At 39.1% G+C, this 24,723-nt stretch overlaps 1 protein-coding gene across 1 annotated transcript in view; it reads right to left on the bottom strand.

Annotated features, from left to right (window-relative positions):
• Positions 1-5,273: 5,273 nt before the first annotated feature.
• LOC5568131 (troponin C) overlaps positions 5,274-24,723 on the bottom strand; it is a 51,694-nt gene continuing 32,244 nt past the window's right edge. The window contains exons 6-7 of the mRNA XM_021842439.1: positions 5,670-5,754; positions 5,274-5,609 (exon numbers count right to left, since the gene is read on the bottom strand). Of these exons, the coding sequence (XP_021698131.1) occupies positions 5,729-5,754 (26 nt within the window). The 3' untranslated portion in view covers positions 5,274-5,609; positions 5,670-5,728. The remainder of the gene's footprint in view (positions 5,610-5,669; positions 5,755-24,723) is intronic.

Raw genomic sequence — 24,723 nt, 5'->3', positions numbered from 1 at the left:
ATAACTGGTACAGTTTCCCTACATAGAAATATTTAACATTAACTCATATCCGCCCAGCGTCGTACAATAAGACAGAAGTCAATAGACAGAGCTGTCTTCTGTGAGGTTGATCGCAAGACTACAGACTTCCACTTAGTAAATGTTTTAATTTTGAATTCATTCATTGGGCGGTGCATGTACTCTAACCAAAATAACATGTAGAAGCAACAGATTGAATAACTTTTCATTGTGCAAACATTTGTTTCGCTTATATTTCAATCCAGCGATGAGATACCCTAAGCACACAAACTGTTTTATAATTATACAAAATACACAGCTCCCGATTAAGAATTGTGGAAGTGCTCATTGAACCCTAAGCTGAGAAGCAAGCTCTGACGTAATGTTAAGCACTAGAAGAAAAATAAGAAGAAGAAAGTACTTGTTTCATACAAATCACTATACATATTTTGTTGTGAATATGGATTAGTTAATCATATCCATCGCAGGCTTCACCAGTCAAATTTAAAATAAGTGTAGTGTAGACTGTAATCAAGGGAACTGACACGGCTGTCATCCTGTACACACTTCAGCGGTTCCTCGCATTGTTTTTGTACTTCGCGTTTAGGTACCCACTTTCTGATCGGTTTGCCCTAAGCATGCTCTTCATTTGTTCATAATCTTGTTTAATGTTTGATTGAAATCATTGATGTCTCCTACCCATAAAAAATATATGTTTTGTCTCTTTCAAAACAATAAAAACAAGAATACTGGACGCCATGTTGTATCAATGTTAGGTTGATAATTATTGGCTCATGCCACCCCCCTGCTGTACTCGCAACTGCCATGGTGGCGATGCTGCTCACACGCTAGCATAAAAGTACCCATTAAATGAGTTTCTTGTACCCATTTTTATGGCCAGTATGGAATTGTCAGAAAAAGGGTACTTTTCTGTGACATAAAAAAGGGTACTTAAACCTCATTGTGAAGTATCCTTTCTGGTAATATAAATGGGTAAATAGCAGTGCTGGAAATGATCGCATCACGAACCAGCTCACGAGTGTATACCAACGCATAACAAACATCACAGACTAGCGAACTGGCTATGTGTGAGTAAGTCCGCACCCACCTGCTCGGGAGAACATGTCAACAAGCTCGGGAACGTTTACTCGCGAGTAACCAAGCAAGTTGTGATTTATTATGGTTCTGACAGACAAATTAATTGCATAACCATCAAGTCGACAGTAAACTACTAGTTTGTAGTCAAAAACCCTTGGAAACCGTTAATCTTGGAGGGAAAGCAGCTTTTTTCCCAAAAACACAATTTGACTCTGAACAGCTCCGAACACGTTCGCGAATCACTTTTAGCTTCGGTTACTCGGGATCACGACGGATGCGAGTAAACCAGCGCTCTGAGGCTCGGGAGCGTTTGGTTTTGTTTTTGTTCCAGTTCAGCAGAAATGTTTGCCACTTTCCATCACTGGTAAATAGTGCACATGATAGTTTGCAAATCAACATCGCCATTTTTCAATTTCTGTTTATTTTCACCACTCGGTGTTAGTTAAAAGTAGTGGTTTTATCAATGGTTCGATATATTCTTATGGACGAAAAGATTGCTCATACTATTTTCGACAAGTAAGTAGAATCTGCGGTTACTTTCCCGTAAATGGATCTATTAATAATCCGTTTTCTGGTTCTAGATTTGTGGATGACCACATCAGCGTAGTTCATTGCCGACTGCAGCGATTTCGTTAGTGCCTGGAATGTCTGCAGATGATCGCATGCGTGTTGGAATTCTTTTTTTTTTTAACTTTGAAATAAATGTACGTTGTATTTTATTTCGCCCTGTTTTGTTGCTTTTCTATATTATATGGAACTTTTTTTAATCCAAAACCATGCTATAACCTCAAACTGCACCATCGCTCATAAAATAATGAGGCTTTATTACCCATGTTCATATCAGAGGTCAATAGTGAAAAATACCCATTATTTGAAGTTCGAAGCTAATACTCTTTAATGAGTAAATCGACTTTACTCTTTTAATGAGTTAAACCACTTTTCTTGGAAATGGGTACTATTTTACCATTAATGGGTACTTTCATGTTAGCGTGCACTCATCCCTTCTCTCTTTCGGGGGCAATGAACACGACGCTGTTCTTTGTTTACATAAAATGACTCCAACGTGAATTTTGATTCATCTGTAGTGAACGGATGGCCGCTAGTAAAATTATTGCATGCGAGTTAAATGGTCGCTTCGGGGTATGGACTTTTGCACGAGTTCACTAATTTAACGTTTGAGCGATGCCGAATTCATTGATTTCCATAGTCACATAAATAACACGGCATCGCTAAAACGTCAAATAGTGAACCCGTGCATAGGTCCATAGGGATTATCGAGGTCAAAGGTATGGGTGTCCTAGTGTAGATGTATTTGTGAAACTTATAAGAGAACAACAGTCCATTTTATGAGACGTTTTGTGAACAGCTGATCGCTTATTTTGAGAATGAAATTTTTACAGAATGCGGTGTCTTAAAGTGTGAAAGTAGCAGCAATATCATCAGTGTTGTCGTTTCGTGAAATGGACTATACGCACTCTGTCTCGAAAAACACCCACACGCAGGAAATGAAGTACCGTAATTTCGGGTGAAATTGATCATTTTTCACTGTTTTCTTGGTATGCTTTCTAAAATTTTATCAATATCATACAACTAAATGCAGGAAAACAAGTACGGCGGTGAACCTCATTGGCTCATGCACCGTAATTTTCCAACAAATGTGATATTAGTGCCAAAAATCAGCTCTAAAGTTAAAAATTGTGGAATCCCATTTCGGGGTGAAATTGATCACTTGTCAATGTGATTATTGTTAGTTATGAAATTAACATTACATACTTAATTTGGGCCCCCTGAATTCAAATATGCTCCTCAGGCTTTGCGAACTTAAATTTCGAATGGTGGGTGAAGATTTGGATTCCACTTCTTTAATTCACTCTAATCAATAAAAATGTTCGGCCTCTTCATGATTTTTATTCCGGACACATCCACACTTTCGCTTCATATTCCGGACATTTTGATTAGAATTCCAGACAGCTCTTGAAAAACACAATCAAAATAATCGAATCATTATTTAAACGCACTAAGCCGTTAGAAAGTCGTCAAAACTAGTTGAACATTGTACTAATTTATTCGGCTATTTCAGTCTTAATGTTCTACACAATTTTATTTAATTCGGCCTGACTTTTCGGCCACGGATTTTGGCCTTTTTCAAGAGTAAACTATTGTGTACGAAATACAGTTAGTATATATAGCTTAGTTAATATAGTCTAGTTTGTCTGACATTGTCTATCGTTTTGTCCTGGTTGAAATCGTCGTTTCTTCTGTCAATTTTTTGTAATCATTGCTTCTGTAGATTTTTTTAAAAGTGTGAATGTATATTTTTTGTCAATTTGCACTATTTTAAATCTTACTTTTGTACTATTTGTCTGAAAAGTAACTTCATTGGATTTTGGTCACAGTCTAAGCTTGCACTTACTACTAACGGTTGTTTCAAAATGGTGAGTTTATATTGAAGCTTAATGGTTATTTGAGCTTATTGTTGCTATGTAAATTGTTTATAAAAATCATCTCACAAATTGGTAACTTTTTGGCGGCGCGTTTTGATACATTTCGAGTGAAATCTTCCCCATACAAAGTAGAGTGTCCGGAATTTGAAGCTGTCCGGGATTCGAATCAAAACGGTATGCAATGTTCGACAATGTTGATCATCCAAATGAGACCTTTTTGCCTAGAAACATATTAGTTGGCAATTGACACACGTGTGAAATATCAAGAAAACAACCAAACAGAAAGTGGTCCGATTTGACCAAAATGTTGAATACTTATCGAGTCGAGCTATAACCTTGCTCATATATCTCACCTTTCATATTGGGATTTTATATGGGCATTTATCTGAAACCTCCCCCTGAGTGCGCGACTTAATTTATGAATGACCCCATCAACTGCAGTTTTTTTTTTCAATTTCTGTACATTGTAATGAGTCGAATAGCAACTGCGGGCCGTCAATCATGCTCATGGTCATGTGTAGGATATTTCATTACGGAACAAAATAAAAGTAGTAATAGTATGGCTTGTTTGAAATAAAAAGGCTCATACGCATCCAATATGCGCTTCTCGGCACATCCAAGCTGTGCGCCATCGAACCTTGAAATTAATCTTGTCCGGCTTGTCTCCAAAAATTTCGCCAAAATCGTGAACGCACAATACTTCTGCACCACCCGACAAAGCTCTCGCTACGGGTGACCTTCCATTGCCACTGCAAGCTGGTGCCGCGCAAAATTTATTCCGCCAAATTTTGTACCCCACCGAGCACCAGCCACAGAAGAACTGGAAATTGAAATGATTTCGACTAATCTGTGTGACTTGTCCTCTGCACAGTGGTTCAAGGGTGGGCGAAACTGAAAAAATGAAAGTTTTTTTCTGATCGGTTATATATTTTTGGCTTCCTTAACTCATTTATTGTTTGGTTAAAAACACTTTGAGTGTACTGTTGACTTGGTTTTGCATACTAAATTATATTTGGGGTCCTTAATTCACAAGCTATTTATGAACTTAAAGATAGCTCAAACCATTATGAAATCTTCAGTAATGTTTTTCGTAGATACATCAAGCATGCTTAGAATGCCCTCATACCTACCACATGATAGTAACATCAGTAAATAGCTGTGAAAGTATTTATAAGAACAGTAAACTGAGAAACCTGCTTTGTACTAGTTAGGACATAACGCCAAGCCAAAAGGAAGAAAAAGAGCATTTTTATTTACAAAAAATATATAAAGATGTAGGTATACAAATATTTCTATTTAGCTAAGTCATGATAAACTGCCAAGGTTATCGAAGGAATCACACCAAGATTTTTTATAAAAAATATTCGATCAGGTATTTTGTTAGAACCATCTTTGAGCATTGTTTGAGGCTTTGACCGACATTTTCTCTAGGTCAAACCACTGTGCCATTGCAGGCTGGGTGGTACCGCCATCGATTATGTGCGACGCCCCTTTTTCATTTATTTCAATTGACGGAAATCTATTTCCAACCGCGCATCAGCGCGCACCAGACGTCAACCGACCGCATCCGTCGTAAATCGACGGACAACGCAAGATTTGATTGATTTTTCTTCTTTTCATTAAAATTTCATCCACCCATTGTTGTTCGATCGTCTTTGAAACTTGATTGGTGTTTATTTTTTTTTTCCTGCACGCGCCCTGGGCCTGGTCGGTGGACAAATAAGCAAAACGAAATAGTAGGAAAAGCGTTTATAATACACTTGCACAACAACTGGATTTCACACTTTCATTCTCAAATATTTCGTGGAAATTTGCAACAATAATCGATTTTTTTCGTCTGTTAAAACTAATATGATTTGAGAAACAACTTCAAAAGTGCTTTGTGAGATGATGATACTGGACATTATATGATGCAGTACTTCATTGAGCATTTTATTCATCAGTGCACGGATTATTTTTTTTTGTTATAAAATGTAAAAATTAACGCCAATTATTCCTGCTGGCGTGGACAGTTAACAGTGCAGCTCACAGCATAGTCGAACTCTATTGCATCCTCCATCGGTCAGTCACCTGAAATAAGGGAATGATATGAGGCCCTTCGATTTGAAAAAAAAACAACTCTGAATTTACCTTTCAATATGTGTCTCATGATATGATGTCTCTTATATGGTGGGGTGTAAATGTGCTGTCTAACTTTCCTTGTTTGGATCTCGATCTGCGAAGAGTTCAAACAGCTGCATCAGTTTGATGTTAATATGTTTGATATGTTCAAATTGGTTAATGTATTAAATTGATTTAAAGCTTACCCAGAAAGTATGTGCCAGAAAGTGATATAAAAGAATTCAAGCGAAAATCACACAGAAGCATTGTAAAGTTGTTTGAAAATGTAGAAAAATGGAAAGTTAAATAGAGGAGATTTTTGCAGCGTGGATGTATTTGGTTTAGCAGTTGGGCCCACTTCGGCCGTGGAGTTTTTTGAATGCTACTGAGCACATATCGTCCCCTTGATGCTACAACTAGATAACTCGAAATTTGAAATTTTTGACTTCAATTTGTCAAAACAGTTTTCTTAATTAGATCTGCAAAATATCCACAGGTCTTAAGCGTGTAATTCAAAATATACAAGTTAAAGATTATTTTTCAATCATAATCTCTGCGATTAACCATCACCTTGTTAAACGGTCATACTTTCAAGGTTGCACATCTCAAAATTTTGATTTTCGAGTTATCTAGTTGTAGCATTAAGGGGACGATATTTGACCACAATATGCGTCCTATTGAAGTGCATCTTATTGCAAAGTTTCAGACAATTCAACCAAGAAAACTCCCCATGCCAAAGTGAATGATGAAAGTGTCCAAGTAGCTCTGCACTCTACTGGGGGTAATATACACCAGTTAAGGGGGCTGGATCTGTCATTGATTTCTGTATTTTCTAAAGCAGTTTTTTCGTTCAAAATCAATAATATTTACGGGAAAAAGTGTTCACTGTATGCTATTCTCCAAAAGAAACACGATGAACACATTTTCATCGAACAGTTTTTCGTTTTGAACAGAAAAAACTGCTTTTGAAGTATCGATAATGACGATGATTATGATGACGGAGCGTTGAACGTTAAAGAACATATACCTAAATAATGACAAAATAACATGTACCTATATTATGTTTCAATATGCCAACCTTATTAATAAATGTTCATTTTGAATGCCGCTAAGCGAATTTTCATCCTAATTATAGTAGACTTTTGTGAAATTATCTGAAAAGTTGTCTGAAAACTAAACCATAGTGAGCCGGATCCTATTGTAGGCACTTCTGATTTATTTCGGTTGTTAGGGTACAGGCCACTAAATTACCCAAATTGATAGAACTCAAACACTCACTCTCAATCAACTTGTCGTCATACAAAGCGCAGTAGAGTAACGTAGAATAAAGCTCTTTTAATCTAGCACTAAATGAAACTCTAACTACCGATCACCAGTATCGGCAGCTCGAATTCATAGCAGATCAATTAAACTGTTAAGACAGTATACACTTACTATTTTTTTACGTCGGTCGATGTCCCGCGTAAACAAACCGAGTAAAAAAACGTGTTGATTCAAAAAATAAATGACGAAACAAGATTTCGTGTTTTTCGACATTTCATGACCATTATAGAACATTGTTTTGTACCGTTTTGATTCATATTACGGACAGCTTCAAATTCCGGACACTCTACTTTGTATGGGAAACATTTCACGCGAAATGTTTCAATTTTTGCTGTTCAAAAGTTCTCAATTTCAAGGCTCATTTTAGTAAACTTTTTCCATAAATATCTTTGAAAATTTGTAATGCCCAACTACCTTAGATGTCTCTTTGGTGGTTTAACGATTTCGATTGATGATTTGACTGTTCCATTAATGATTATCATGAGCTGTCCGGAATTCGATTCAAAGTGTCCGGAATATGAGGCAAAAGTGAAGAAGCGTCCGGAATAAGAATCATGAAAAGGCCACACATTTTGATTTATTTAAAATTATTGAAGTTGCGGAAGCGTATTCTTCACCCACCGTTCGAAAGTAAAGGGCTTCCGACGCTCTATAGCGCTAAGGAATCATACAGAATGATTTTTTTTTTTTTTTTTTTTTTTTTTTTTTTTTTTTTTTTTTTTTTTTTTTTATTAGTATCATTCCCAACATTACATTCATTTCTTATATCTAGGTGTTCTGTGTTATTTGACAACACTATCATCCTAATTTGGTAAAACAAATTTAAGATTTAATTAACATTTTGTTAACAACATATTACATTTCATTTGCCGTAGCAGTTCAGTTTTTTTACAGGTGAGTTGATTTCACCTGCTTATAAGAGAAAAAAAAAACGTTTTAATATACTTAACCTAACTTAACCTAAACATATAACGCATTAATCGTGGCAAAAGAAGATTGTAACGATTTTTGCCTGAAATTATTAATGATTGTATTTGATATTTGTTCCAATGTTTCAACATTGGATATTCTATGTAACTCATTGGTACTATACCAGGGAGGAAGCCTCAGAATCATTTTCAAAATTTTATTTTGAATTCTCTGCAGAGCTTTCTTCTTGGTATTACAACAGCTAGTCCATATTGGTACAGCATACAACATGGCTGGCCTGAAAATTTGTTTGAATATCAACAGCTTGTTCTTAAGACAAAGTTTTGATTTTCTATTAATAAGGGGATAGAGACATTTTACATATTTATTACATTTGGCTTGAATGCCCTCAATGTGATTTTTGAAAGTTAAATTCTTATCTAGCATGAGCCCTAGATACTTAACTTCATCTGACCAATTTATTGGAACCCCTCTCATCGTGACAACATGTCTACTTGAAGGTTTCAAATAAAGAGCTTTTGGTTTATGTGGGAATATTATTAGTTGAGTTTTGGAAGCATTAGGAGAAATCTTCCATTTTTGCAAGTATGAAGAAAAAATATCCAAACTTTTTTGCAATCGACTACAGATGACACGCAGGCTTCGTCCTTTGGCGGAGAAGCCTGTGTCATCCGCAAACAAAGATTTTTGACATCCCTGAGGTAGCTCAGGTAAGTCAGATGTGAAAATATTGTATAATATTGGTCCCAAAATGCTGCCTTGAGGAACACCAGCTCTTACAGGAAGTCTTTCAGATCTGGAGTTCTGATAATTAACCTGAAGTGTACGATTTGACAAATAACTTTGAATTATTCTAACAATGTATGTTGGAAAATTAAAGTTTTTTAATTTTACAATCAAACCTTCATGCCAAACCCTGTCGAATGCTTTTTCTATGTCTAGAAGAGCAAGACCAGTAGAATAGCCTTCAGATTTGTTGGAACGGATCAAATTTGTTACACGTAAAAGTTGATGGGTGGTCGAATGTCCATGGCGGAATCCGAACTGTTCATTGGCAAAAATTGAATTTTCGTTGATGTGGGCCATCATTCTGTTCAAAATAACCTTTTCAAAAAGTTTACTGATGGAGGAAAGCAAACTGATTGGACGATAGCTAGAAGCTTCTGCAGGATTTTTGTCTGGTTTTAAAATTGGAACAACCTTAGCATTTTTCCATTTGTCAGGAAAATATGCTAATTGAAAACATTTGTTAAATATATCAACTAAAAATGATAAGCTACTTTCTGGAAGTTTCTTGATGAGGATGTAGAAAATTCCATCATCTCCAGGAGCTTTCATGTTTTTGAATTTTTTAATAATAGTTCTCACTTCTTCCAAATCAGTCTCCCAGGCATTTTCGAAAACGTTCTCTTGATTGAGAATATTTTCGAACTCCTGAGTAACTTCATTTTCAATTGGACTAGTAAGTCCTCAATTAAAATTGTGCGCACTTTCAAACTGCATAGCAAGTTTTTGAGCTTTTTCGCAATTAGTTAGTAATAATTTGTTTTCCTCTTTCAATGCCGGTATTGGCTTCTGAGGTTTTTTCAAGATTTTCGATAATTTCCAAAAGGGCTTAGAGCCAGGGTCCAATTCAGAAATTTTATTTTCAAAATTTTTGTTTCTCAATTGAGCAAAACGTTTCTTGATTTCTTTCTGCAAATCCTGCCATATAATTTTCATAGCAGGATCGCGAGTGCGTTGATATTGCCTTCTCCTCACGTTTTTGAGACGGATCAAGAGTTTAAGATCATCGTCTATAATCACGGATTCAAATTTTACTTCACATTTTGGAATTGCAATGCTCCGGGCTTCAACAATGGAATTTGTTAAAGTTTCAAGAGCATTGTCAATATCAAGTTTATTTTCTAAAGAAATGTTAACATCAAGATTGGAGTCAACATACGTTTTATATATATTCCAGTCGGCTCGTAAATAATTGAAAGTGGAGCTGATAGGATTGAGAATCGCTTCTTGGGATATTTGAAATGTAACAGGGACATGATCAGAATCAAAATCAGCATGAGTAATCAGTTGGCTACAAAGATGACTAGAGTCGGTTAAGACCAAATCAATCGTAGATGGATTTCTAGAAGAGGAAAAACAAGTGGGGCTATCAGGGTATTGAATTGAGAAATATCCTGAAGAGCACTCATCAAATAAAATTCTGCCGTTGGAATTACTTTGAGAATTATTCCATGACCGATGTTTGGCATTAAAGTCACTAATGACAAAAATTTTTGACTTATTGCGAGTCAATTTACGCAAGTCAGTTTGGAGCAAATTAACTTGCTGCCCAGAGCATTGAAAAGGCAAATAGGCAGCTATGAAAGTATATTTACCAAACTGTGTTTCAACAGAAACACCTAAAGTTTCAAAAACTTTAGTTTCAAATGATGAAAACAGTTGATGTTTTATACGCCTATGAATGATGATTGCCACTCCCCCACATGCCCCATCAAGTCGATCATTACGATAAACAAAAAAGTTAGGATCTCTTTTGAGTTTAAATCCAGGTTTTAAATACGTTTCGGTAATAACTGCTATATGCACGTTATTAACCGTAAGAAAATTAAACAGCTCGTCCTCTTTACCATTCAGAGAACGAGCATTCCAATTTAAAATATTTAAATTATTATTTGGATCCATTAGAAAAACGTAATCCAATAACAATTTGATTTGTAAATTTTACACCTACTTGGACTGCTTCAGTCATAGTGGTGGCTTTGAACATTGCATCAATTATTAGATTCAATTGTTCAGTTAGAAAATTAAAATCAGAGGCAGACATGTCATGTGATTTCCCATTGGAATTTCCGGTAGACGAAGAAGCGGAGTTACCTGTGGCGGTAGGGTTTTTTCCATTTGATTTGAAACAAGTAGAATGGGTACCCATGGATCGAACAGGGGAGGAGTTCGAATTTCCTGCTACGATATCGGCAAAGGATTTACCGTGGGTAGATACATTCGAAATAGAAAGATTCGAACGGCTACCCGACGGATTAAAATTAGTTTGTGAATGAGCATGATTATGATCTTCCTGATGGGTATGATTCATGATCAAGCGATCGTTAACTGAAAAATGAGCATTGTTCGATACTCTACCAGGCAAATTTCGGAAAGGACCGTTATCGTAACGGATATTATCTTTCATCTGCCTGGCACGAGCCTCAATGACCTTTTTGCGTGAAGGACAATTCCAAAAATTGGACTTATGGTTAGCCCCGCAATTACAACATATGAATTTGGTGGTATCTTCCTTCACTGGACAGACGTCCTTAGCGTCAGAAGAACCTCCGCAAATCATGCATTTAGCATCCATGCGACAATTTTTTGTACCATGACCCCACTTTTGGCACCGACGGCACTGAGTGGGGTTCTGGTAATTTCCTCCAGGTTTCTGGAAATGTTCCCATGTCACACGGACATCAAACAAAAGTTTTGCTTTTTCTAAAGCTTTAATATTATTTAGTTCTTTTTTGTTAAAGTGAACTAAATAAAATTCTTGAGAAAGCCCTTTCCGAACAATGCCAGATTGGGTTCTCTTTTTCATAATGATTACTTGGACTGGGGAAAATCCAAGTAAATCATTTATTCCATTTTTGATCTCTTCAGGTGATTTATAGTCACTTGAGAGACCTTTCAAGACAACTTTGAACAAACGTTCAGTTTTGTCGTCATAAGTAAAAAATTTGTGCTTCTTCTCTTCAAGATGTTTGAGAAGAAGCTCACGATCTTTAAGAGTTTCCGGCAAAACGCGACAGTCTCCTTTCTTTACGATTTGGAAGGAAACCTTGATTCCCCTAATGGAGTTCAAGATCTCCTGCCTAAATCCCCCAAATTCGGAACAACTGACCACGATAGGCGGCACTCTTTGCTTCCTCACTTGAATCAAAGAGCCTGAGCTAGAGGCTGCTTCGATTTGGTGTTCGGAAAATTTGTCTAGAGCATCGAACTGATTGCTCATTTCGATACAATTATTCGTTTCACCCTTGGAAGAAAGTTCGCATTCCGGGGAAGCGTCCTTTCTTCCATTCTTGCCACGTGTAGTGACAGTTTTAAAACCCACTTTTTTGGAAGGAAGTAGTGAATTCAGAGATTCACCCTTCCTTTTGTTTGTTGTTGATACCATGTTTAATTAATAAACGAGAAGACGTGACCTTCGAAAGGTTTTTTCCCAAGACGGTGTCCAAGAAGGATTACCACCGCTAGCTTTCGCCAACGGGTCCAACGAAAAATCGAAGGCACGGGTCCAAACAAGGATCGTAAAGGGATCAATAGTAGAAAAAATAGTACTGAAAAGTACTGTTTTAGTAGCACTGAAAAGTACCGTTTTTAATTTTAGCACTGAAAAGTACTGTTTTTGTAGCACTGAAAAGTACTGTTTTATTGCTTTAGGTAGTTTTTAAGAAAACTTCCAAGAGCAGAGAGAATTCGTGTACGCACAGCACGAAGGTACGATGCGCACTGCAGAATGATTTATTTTGTATGCTCTATGCTGGGTTATATATCCCTGAGTCCTTAAGTGTCCGTAATATGAATCAAAACGGTATGCATTTATTTTTTTGAATTTGTTTTTCGTCAATTTTTGAATTACCGCGGTTTTTTTACGTGGTACCGTAAAATCGGGTGTAATTGATCAGTAGGGTGAAATTGATCATCGTATCACACGATTTTATTTATTCGTAATGGAGCACAAATATCAATGTAAGCTGCAGTAAATGAACGTTGTTTGTCGTAACTGTTGTCGAATTGTGTGTTGTGAAGTTTTTTGCGTTAAAGAATGTTAATCACTATGAAAATAATGTAAAATTTCAAAATCATGCACGGTGCAGTATTGATAAACACCTATAAACTTCTATTTCTAAGCAAGGATTTGAACAAAGTATAAACCTGAAAATTTGTGAGGATGCTTGAGATATATCCCCAAACCAGATTTCATCACCAAAACTCCAATTAGCTCAAATGGTTGAAAAAATTGAATTTCTTTTAGATATCATTGAATTCCTTTGGAAATTGCATACATTTAGGCGTTTTCCGCGTAATTCATGAAATTTAACTATTCGTTATTCATGTAAATATTGCATTGCTAAGAATTTTACAAGCATATTCGGATTCAGGGAGCTCAAATTTGTCATGTAGAGTTGTTTTGAAAACTAACAATAATGACATTGACAAGTGATCAATTTCACCCCGAAATGAGATTCCCTGATTTTTTATTTTAGAGGTAATTGTTAACACTAAAATGACATTTGTTAGAAAATTTCGGTATATGAGTCGATGAGGCACACCTTCGTACTTGTTTCCCTGCATTTAGTTGTTTGGCATTGTTAACATTATAGAAAACAGACTAGAAAAACCGTGAAAAATGATCAATTTCACCCGAAATTACGGTACCGCGATGTTCGCATATCGACAAAGTGCGGATTCAATGGAGCTATCGGATTATCTTTTGCGGACCAGTTTAGAACCAAGGCACGGTTCATTTGGCGGACATGAAGCAATAGGCGTTACGGGACGCACTTATAGGGGCCTTCCTTAGCCGAGTGGTTAGAATCCGCGGCTACAAAGCAAAGCCATGCTGAAGGTGTCTGGGTTCGATTCCCGGTCGGTCCAGGATCTTTTCGTAATGGAAATTTCCTTGACTTCCCTGGGCATAAAGTATCATCGTACCTGCCACACGATGTACGAATGCGAAAATGGGAACTTTGGCAAAGAAAGCTCTCATTGAATAACTGTGGAAGTGCTCAAAAAGAACTCTAAGCTGAGTAGCCGGCTCTGTCCCTGTGGGGACGTTAATGCCAAGAAGAAGAAGAATAATAATAAGAAGAAGTGAGAAACAGCGGTAAAAGTGTCTTCCGCGAGGGAGAGAAGTAGAATGGACGACAACAATTTGCCATCCGGGATAATCGTTCGCATCCACCATCGATTGCGACGAATGGACGGCAACAAGATCAATCAGGACAATATGTTCGTTTGGAATATGAGGCGAAGGTGCGGTTATTGCTCCGTAAAATTGGACCAATGGAACACGAACGATACACCAACTATATTCTTCCAAAGATTCCGAAGGACATAAGCTTTTTTGATACCATGATCAAGCCAAAAACCTTGTTTGGCACAATGGAGTCTGTGCTGAGTAGGCGCTATCGATGCTTGCAAGTCGCCCAGCAAGCTACCGAGGATTTCAAAACGTACACATGCAGAATCAACAAACTGTGTGTTGAGTTTGAACTCGGAAAACTTACCGAGCAACAGTTTAAGTGCCTAGTATTCGTATGCGGTTTAAAAACGGAGAGCATCACCGGAGACATCATCTTGGAGCAAATACCAGATAAGTGCCAACGACTCCTTAGCTTCAAACACGACACAGCAATGATCGAGGCAGGGCAATATTCAGCTGCAGTGCAAGCAGTCATCACGTCGGAAAGCGTGTATCTTGATACGAACTGCATTTTCCAGTTTCGTCCGAGTAAAGCCATCGGAACAGGACCATGTTTGAACTGTGGTTCCATGCACTACTCTAAGGGTTGTTGCTTCAAGAAGCATCAATGTTGGCAGTGCAGACAAGTCGGTCAGAAAGACGGATACTGCTCTAGCGCAAGAAATCCACGATCTCCGAACAAGCCATTTTCTCCGAGGAAGACGGAAACTAAAAGTGTCGTGGGTGAAGAACGCGAAGAAGAGAAGAAGATTTTTGAGTGCGCTGGTGAACGATCAGTCTTCAACTAGATACGGCATCGGACATCAGCATAATCTCCTAGAAGACTTGGCGTAGGATCGCCCTTTCCACCTCCAGTTCAGTGACGATCGTAGCTTCGTCAGCATCCGGAAAGTCACTGAAGCTCGAGCTTGATTGTAAATGTTCGTTTTTCATCAATGGGGTGAAGCGTCTAGTCCGCTTTTACGTCGTAAAACAGCAACTCAATTTGCTCGGCTTGGATCTCATCGATCAATTAAATTGCTGGTCGATGCCGATTAGACTGGCCCTTAAACAAAAAAGTTGTAAAACTCAACGGGGCACCACTTAGATATGTGCCTTACGGTGAGAAAGAAGCTCTTTCAAAATTTCAACTCATTTGGTTGCTCCCCCAACTGGCGCATTAAATTCGAAGTTGGTATGGAATATTCGTTCCAAATATATTGAAAATTTTCGTTCCGTATACTAGCTAATCGCGTTCTATAGAGCCCAGAATGATAAAATAACTAGTTGATATCCTAATGAACATAGTTGCAGAAGGTTGTATCTGGATTTAAGCTCATTTTCATTAACCTCAGTTGTTGAAAGTTAGGCTTAGATCAGCATTTTCGTACAATCACATATATGCATGCACCTTGTGCCGCAGCTCGCCCAGCGTCATAGGTGGCTATGATGCGCTTAGTGGCTACCACCCAGCTATGTTGAAGAAATACTAAGCAGTATTGCAAATCTATTTCAGATACTTGTTTCTTTTTAAATATTAATCTTGGTTTTACGGCTAACCAGCCGAGTGGAAGTTTAACAACTACCGAAAAGCTTAACATTACATATAATAGTAACGCGCCCCAACTAGAGATCGGGGAGTCGTGAGTTCGATTCTCATTGAGAAGACGTGTAACTTTTTCGCAAATCTTCACATTAATTTGTCCATCTAATCCAATTGTAAATTATATGTAATGTTTAGCTTTTCGGTAGCTGTTATTTCAGATAGTTAAAAGACAGACTTTCTCAATTTTAGTCATGCACACTTAGAATAATATGCCGAATCTCGGCTTTTGGAAACCGAGATCCGCACAGCCGAGCGCTCGGCAGTCATCTCGGCTTAATAGTTTTAACTGATTAACTCGGTTTCTGTGAAAAGTTTTATCTACCGTGTTTAACCGAAAATCTCGGCATCTCACAAACTGAAATCTCAGCTAAAATGAAAAACAATCATTGTTGAGGCACTTTTAGCCTCAGAATATTATTTAGTTTTCATTAGTGTTTTTAAGCAATGTCAACTTTGGAGCTGCCCATATATCATAAATGGAAATGGTTAATGACGTGTCCTTTAAATTCGAGTTATTATTTCATAATTACTTCCCGGCAAAAAAAGCACATAATATCCGATATCTAGCACTAAATTACATAAAAACAACAACTTTGAGCGTACTTACTGAAGAGTTTGTACAATCTAGCTTCCTCCCGCTTCATGATTTCCAGCACTTGGTTTATTGTAAGAACTTTTCCACGATATTTACACTACTTTTCCACATATACACAAAAGCGATGTGAATGAAAACAAGATGGCAGATGATAAAATAAAATGCCGAGAATCTCGGTAAACTTAGGTCGAAACCGATATATCAGCATTTGCTACAACTGAGTTCGGTGAAAACATTGTTAGCGTTGGTGCTCGGCTTACATAGTTGCCGAGATACGGATAAAAAGTAGAATTAACCGAGATTTCAGTTTCAGAAGTTGCCGAATCTCGTTTAAAATTATTTTTTAGCTGAGTTTTCAGCAAAATGTGCAGAAGCCGAGTTGATCCAGCATTTTCAAATGCCGAGCTCGCGAACAAAATTTGAGTGTGTGATACAACCTTCTACAATATTGTTCGCTATAGTATCAAGTAGTGTTTATGTCATTCTGGGTTCAATTGAACGCGACCAACAATTTTCCTGACCCAAATAGGAGATGATGTGCTGTTTCCCATATGTTTGAGCTGAAAATCCCATATTAACTTCAATTCAATAGGGCGATATTCAAAACTTAAAAGGCAATAGATAGCTCTTTTTCAATGGTAGTAAAAACGAAATCCTGAAGCAAAGAAAGCACCACGGAAGATGAACTAAACACAAAAAGTTATGTATTCACTTTACACTTGATTTCTAATCACTTTTTTTTTGATTCAGTTTGCTAATTGCAAGTAATTTACGATTTTCATTATTTTTCATACGTTTTGACAGTTCTCCGACTACCATTCTTCCATGCGCTTGTGTTGAAAGTTTGAGAAACTGAGAATCCAGCGTAGCGCAATCAGTGGTGTATGTCACGCCGAACAGTGTCGTCGTTTGGCGGCCGGTAAGAGAAACTGAATGTTCAAAAGGTTGTTGTCTGTAATTTTTGCTGCTGGCGCCAACTGTTAGCGTTTGAGAACAAAATAAATAGTCATTACCCTATTACGCCAGCTCATGGGACAATCAAAAGAGCTGAAATTTTCAGTAAGTCTTCCTCTAACTCTAAAGAATAATTGTTGGGAGTCCCCGTGGTATTATACAACTTTATTTTTCTCCCATACTGAGCTGGGCCAGTCTAATCTATCATATAGCATTCTAGCATCCACCAAAACAAACTCGTCAGCTGTCACTTGGTATTTAAACATGGCGGATGCAGTATTCTGAAAGATTGAACTACCTCCCATTTAGATACCTTGCTGCTGAGCTTCGAGAAGTTCGCAATCTAGGACATCGATTTCCAAAGTGAACTCAATCTCCTTGATGAATTTTCCAACACACGAATCTTGTGCAAGCTGAACTCCACGTTTTTAACGATGCGTCCGAAAGCGCGTACGACGTCTTTGCATGGTTTCAAATAGTGGAAGCGCCTCTGTGTACTTAATTGAGGTACCGCGGGGCAAGTGGGTAAATGGGGTAAGTGAAAATGCTTAAACCTTTGAGGCCATACAGCACACTACGATAGGTAAGAGATTCCTGAGATTGTTCAACCATTATTGCATAAAAGAGCGAAATATTGTTAATCTGTCAATTATTACTCCGTATCAAGTTGGCGGCGTCCAATCTTGGTTTAATATTTTCAGTGGAAAAAAGTTGCGGAAAAAAATTTTCTGTACCGCATCTTAATAGTCCTCTCTGACAGTTTTAAACGGAAATAAAAATAGTTTTGAAATTAATTCGACGTAGACCTTAAGATAACTAAATTGATACACCGCCAATTTTCTAATCATGTGGGGTAAGTGAAAAGTTTCTTATTAGAGATTGAATTTGTGTTTTCTCTTCAGGTAGCTATAGGTAAACGAGTTTCGCAATTATCATAGAAAAACAGAATGTGTTGATAATCCAAGAAACACTATACTCAAAGCGATGAAAGCTATTATAAATCATGGAACTTCTCTACAAGAGGTAGCCAAACAATACGATATTAATGTGTCTACTTCGGAAAGGAAAACGTTGATTGAAAAGTTGCAATATAAGAGAAAGCACGGGAATCTCTTGGAATGTAAATGTAATGTTAGTTCAAAACATAAAAATGGGATATAGGTCTATTCACACAAAAATAATCCGAATACTTTATTGAAGGGTTCCGTTCCAAGAAATGATTTCTCCCCAAGAGTTATCTGACGTTATATTCGACTTTCTTTAAAACGAACGGTGTAAATTCTACAGAGCCATTTACATTTCAGCATACTGTTTATATTTGGTGGGAGGTAAGCAAAAAAATATATACGACCTCATTTATTCCAATTAGAATTTGAAGAATCCATTCCCCACTTGCCCCACGGTACCTTACTGCAAAGTCGAGAGTGAGCTTTTACGGCTGCCACGTCTCAAGCTCTGTGGAGCTCTATTAATGAGCCACCCATCCGAGAAGGTGGAAAGTAGCCTGCTAATACAACCACGTCCATTCTTTTGGACTGATTCTACGATTGTCATGCACTGGCTAGTAGTATCACCATTTCGCTGAAAGCAATTTGTTGGAAACCGAGTTACAGAATTCCAACAGATCACAGCTTCTGGCATATGGAGGCACGTACCAGGCATCGAGAACCCCGAAGACTTCATCTCGCAGAGAAGGCAAGCAAGGTATTTGAAACCTGTGCTTCCTGATGACTGTCTGATTTTGTGAGTTCAATACATTCCTGGCCGTAAATGGACCCAACTTTTAAGTGAAATATCCCCTTGTAAATCTCACCACAAATGAGCTTTGCCTTAAAATCCAGCATTTTTCCGTTTTCCGAAACATCCTTTATCCATCGAACTTCGTTCATTTCGTATTGAGAGAACATTGGAACACAATGTACGAATCATTAGTAAAAGCAGTGAGATTTTTTAGAGCTTTCTAAATGGATTCGTGCATTTCACAGAAAAATACGGTTTGCTGAGAATAACCCAACTAACAATTTTAGCGCTATAAGCCAAGATTATTTGCTTTGCGCTGTATAACAGTTGAATTGAAGCAGCGAACGCAGCAAAAAATGAAAGCTGTCAAAAATAAAACGATTAGCGTTAATACAGCTGTAACGCAAACGTTTTGCAGCTATAAATCTTAGCTGAATAAATTTCGTCAGTTATCGCTTTTGCTGCTTTCACTAAGCTGTAACTCAACACTGTAAAAGATAGCAACCTAATGATGTGGAATAAAACTCGCCATCATCAATCCGGCTGCTTCTATACAATATGATTTGTTATGCTGCTCAATATATGTTTAAGATGCGCTTTGTCGTTAGTTATACAGCGAGCATACAGCAGTATGCTGTAAAACAACAACTTGTGGCGCATCTACTCAGCTTGTTGGATGTAAACATTGCGTTTGACGTTTCGCACCCTTTTACAGCCTGATGAAGTGGTGTAAGCGCGGCTATGGCATCTTTTACGATCATTATAAAATATTGTGTGAACCGTTTTCGATGTAGAACAAAACGGCGTGTTTTCTTTGCCTTTCGATATAAACAGTGGTGGCAACAAGAACAGCGTCGAGACTTGTGGATGCAGAGATCGTGAGTTCGATTCCAAGCGGTGGCAGGTAACGTTGGAAACATAAAAATAATATTTAATCGATAATACAGCAAGGCTGTATAATAATTATTCAACACTTGCGAAATGGTTGAGAAAGCGCCTTCCGAAGATGTTAAACAGCTACTTGTCGTATACCTGTCGAGATAGAGCAATGATCGGTATGAATAAGAGCTGCCAACACAGCTTAAAAGTAGCTGAGTAGATTCGCCAGATTTGTTGGTAAATGGATCGCATAGAAGCTTTCGTTTGTATGTACAGCGCCTTTACTCAGCATAAAGCAGTATAAAGAGGGCCTAGAGAATGTTTTCACCTCCACTAAATGTTAGTTGGGAATACAGTATTTTCTACGAAATGTGTCTACGAAACGAGAGCAAACGATACTAAACAAATACCATCCCGTGCAAGTAGCGTTGGTGACAGAAGTTCGATGTTTGGGGGGATTCCTCGTCGTGCGCTCTATCGAGACGGTCGACTTTATTCCGTGCTCTGAACCATTCGTTTTTTCGGTAGAGTTTTTCTCCAAGTGGAGTTTTTATATCATTCGCTCATCCTACCAGTGAACGAAACGGTAATCGCGCATCACGTGGAAGCAGCTAGTCCTGGCATAGTCCTACGGCTAGACTGTGCGTCGAAGCATCATCGAAGGGCAAACCGGGGGTCCCCCCTTCCCGTCATCTATCGTGCCCATCGCAGACAAACATCAACGCGCTTTCATCGTAGTAGCCAGCTCCAGCAGATCGAACGAGCCAAGGTCATCATACGAGAAAACGCCTGTTTGACTACCTACAGTAAGCAGAGGAACAAGCTGTAGCACGCTGTGGTTAGGTAAATTGTTCCTTTTCTTGGTTGCATTGTTTGCCGTCGGTCGGACAATTTCATCTACGTTGATTTACACAGTGGTCTTGAAGTGTTTTTTCCCTTGAAATTTTTTTTTTTTTTTTGCTGAATTATTATTTTTTTTTAATAATTTGATTTTTTTTTCGTGTTGCATTAATATTGATTAACTCACATAGCAGTGCAAAATCAATCAAATCACTTTTTTTTTGGGTTATTGCCATTGTTATTTTCCTCGAAGCGTAAACAACGCTACATTCTGTGAGCTAAACCAATAGAATAGAATAATATTCTGTGAGCTAAATTAATAGAAGTTCACTTGTAAATATTAGTTAGGTTTTAGATTTTTTCCTTGTGTTAATATTACAACACAATGGATCCAAATGATGAAGGCGGGGGCGATTCGCAGTTTCTGATATCCTCCGAAGACGAGTCAAACAATAATTTTGTTGAAAATGTCTCCCCTATGGAGACCGGCGTATTAGAAACAGGGTCTTCTCCCCTACAAGGAGCGCCTGAATTACAAACTCCAGTGAGGTTGCCTGAAATCGAAAACTCCATTACCCATCTTTCTGAGGATGAATCTATTGAATCACCATCGTACGAAACATTGGTCAGTCCACAAGTACCCATGGAAACATCATCTGTGAATTCTTCCTCTGCACATCAACGGCAAGCGCTCCCCTCCACCCCTGGTAAAGCGAACCCCCGCCAGAAAGCTTACCCGCCCGGATCTAAGGGTCCCTTTCTGGTTTTTTTCCGGCCCAAAGGTAAACCGTTAAACAAATTGCAAATCGAAAAAGATTTGGCAAAGTCGTTTCGGGGCATCGAGTCTGTAGATGCACCCAGTCGTGACAAGCTCCGAATCACTGTCAGTGATCGTGAACAGGCAAATAGAATTGCTTCCTACGAGCTCTTCTCGATGGAGTACAGAGTATACATACCGAGTCGAGACATTGAGATCGCAGGGGTTGTCACCGAACCGTATTTGAGTTGCGCTGACATCAAAGCTGGTGCTGGAGGGTTTAAAAACCGTGATGTTCCCCCAGTCACTATCCTTGATGTCAGACAAATGAATCAGGTGGCTCCTGATGGCACAAAACAGCCCTCAAATTCGTTTTGCGTCACATTCTCTGGATCGGCGCTCCCGGACTACTTGGTGATCGGGAAACTTCGGTTACCCGTTCGCCTCTATAAACCTACGGTCATGCACTGTGATAAGTGCCAACAGATTGGTCATACCACACCTTTCTGTTGTAACAAACCACGATGCGCTAAATGCGGTGAGCAACATGTTGAGGGTGCCTGCAGTACAGAACCTAAGTGTACATGCTGTGGTCAAGCTCCACATGAGCTCACCACATGTCCTAGGTATATAGAGAGGGAGAAACATCAAATTCGATCTCTACAGCAACGGTCGAAGCGTTCTTACGCAGAAATGCTGAAGAAGATCGCCCCAGCTGTTGCTCCGCCAGCCCAACCAATAGCTAGCAACAATATCTTCACCTCCCTAGCTGACGATGAGCAAGGTTCTGACTCTGAGGAGGGTGAAGAGTATACTATTGTGCAAACAGGATCAAAGAGAAAGCGAGCTGTTGCTAGACAGCTGCGACATCGTCAGCAAATTTCTCAAAACGCACAGCAGGAACTCCGACCTTCCCTGAAAAAGTCAAGAAGTGGCGAAAATGCTATTAAAGCAAATCCACCAGGTTTCCGACTTGTCCCTGGAGATTTTCCGTCACTTCCGGGATCATCTAAAACCCCAGATATCCCAGTTTTTCGCCCAGAAAGCCAACACGCAAATATTCCTTCGGCTCGACAGGAAAGTGTCGAAACTTCCGACAAACTAACACTTTCTGGGATTGTGGAATTCATCTTCAAAATATTGGAAGTTTCTCCCACAACAAGAAACCTCATTAACATGGCACTTCACTTCGTGAAACCTCTTCTGAAACGTCTGTTTTCACAATGGCCGATTCTTGATTCGATCATATCTCTCGATGGATAATTTAACCAACGAGGTCGGGGATATGATCGAAATCCTACAGTGGAATTGTAGAAGCATTCTTAAAAACATTGATGCGTTTAAATTTTTAGTCCACAGCACGCGCTGTGACATATTCGCCCTTAGTGAAACATGGCTCACTTCTGATAAAGATATTTCTTTCCACGATTTTAACATTATCCGTCAGGATCGAGGGGACGGTTATGGAGGGGTGTTATTGGGGATCAGAAAACTCCACTCCTTTTATAGAGTTGACTTCCCCTCGATGACTGGCACCGAAGTAGTCGCATTGCAGGTCACGATACGAGGCAAAAACTTTAGCATAGCAAGTGTGTACCTGCCGCCGAGCGCCAGGGTATCTCGCAGAGACCTTGCAGCCATCTGCTGCGCTATGCCGGCTCCACGGTTAGTCGTTGGCGATTTTAATTCGCACGGTACAGCCTGGGGGTCAATGTATGACGATAACCGTTCGTCCTTGATATACGACTTGTGCGACGACTTCAACTTGACAATTTTAAACACTGGGGAAGCAACACGTGTAAAACCTCCAGCTCCTCCAAGCATGTTAGACCTCTCAATCTGTTCGAATTCGCTATCATTGGATTGCACGTGGAAAGTGATTCAAGATCCCCATGGTAGTGATCACCTGCCTATCAAAATTTCAATCACCAATGATTCGTGTCAGGCCCGCCAGATCGACCTAGCGTATGACCTCACGAAACATATTGACTGGGGAAAGTACGCTGAATTGATCATCGATGGCGTGCAGTCGGTCGAGTTACTTCCTCCGTTGGAAGAGTATCAGTTCCTATCCGAATTAATCGTCAACAGTGCTCTTCAAGCACAGCGTCGACCAATACCGGGATCGAAAGTTCGACGTCGGCCACCCACCCCGTGGTGGGATGAGGAGTGCACCGCTGTATATCGGGAAAAATCCGCCGCGTTCAAAATATACCGGAAACGCGGTTCTCGTGAAAACTACGAGCGCTATACCTCTCTTGAACGCAAGTTTGGTAGCCTTGTCAAAGCGAAGAAACGAGGATATTGGCGAAATTTCGTAAACGGTCTTTCGAGGGAAACGTCGATGACAGCATTATGGTCCGCCGGGAGAAGAATGCGCAACGCGTCGATGGTAAATGAAGATAAAGAACACTCTTCTCGGTGGATCTTCCAGTTCGCTAAGAAAGTGTGTCCTGACTCCGTTCCCGTGTACAGGACGGTTCGCGCTTGTTTGCCAGAGAGAAACGAAGTTGATAGACCCTTTTCGATGCTTGAGTTCTCACTTGCTCTCCTTTCATGTAACAACTCCGCCCCAGGAATGGATAGGATTAAGTTCAACCTGCTCAAAAACCTCCCAGACGTCGCGAAGAGGCGCTTGTTGGACTTATACAATCAGTTTCTTGAAGCCAACATTGTTCCGGATGATTGGAGACAAGTGAGAGTAATTGCCATCCAAAAGCCCGGAAAACCCGCGTCGGATTACAACTCGTACCGCCCTATCGCGATGCTGCAGTGCTTACGCAAGCTGTTAGAGAAGATGATTCTTTATCGGCTTGACAAATGGGTTGAAGCGAACGGCTTTCTTTCAGATACGCAATTTGGTTTCCGCAGAGGCAAAGGAACGAACGACTGTCTTGCGTTACTTTCAACAGAAATCCAACTAGCCTATGCTCAAAAGGAGCAAATGGGCTCAGTATTTTTGGACATTAAGGGGGCTTTTGATTCAGTATGCATAGATGTCCTTTCAGACAAACTCCACGATTGTGGACTTTCATTATTATTAAACAACTACTTGTATAATTTGTTGTCTGAGAAACGTATGAGCTTTTCTCACGGTACCTCAACAACTTCACGAATAAGTTACATGGGTCTCCCCCAGGGCTCATGTTTAAGTCCCCTTCTTTACAATTTTTATGTCAGAGACATAGATGATTGTCTCGTGGAAAATTGCTCGCTAAGACAGCTTGCGGATGATGCCGTTGTTTCTGTAACAGGACCAGGGGCGGATGATTTGCAAAGACCACTGCAAGATACTCTAGACAATTTGTCTACTTGGGCCTTGAAGCTGGGTATCGAATTCTCTCCGGAGAAAACTGAGTTGGTTGTCTTTTCTAAGAAGCGTGATCCTGCAAAGGTAGAGCTTCAACTCATGGGTAAGGAGCTTGCTCAGGGTATTTCACACATGTATCTAGGGGTCTGGTTCGACTCTAAATGCACCTGGGGAAAGCACATCAAATA

Source organism: Aedes aegypti, chromosome 2 (assembly GCF_002204515.2).
Source record: "Aedes aegypti strain LVP_AGWG chromosome 2, AaegL5.0 Primary Assembly, whole genome shotgun sequence".
Classification (NCBI taxonomy): domain Eukaryota; kingdom Metazoa; phylum Arthropoda; class Insecta; order Diptera; family Culicidae; genus Aedes; species Aedes aegypti.
The sequence above is the reverse complement of the archived record's forward strand: the minus strand, read 5'-3'. Positions and strand labels throughout refer to the sequence as shown.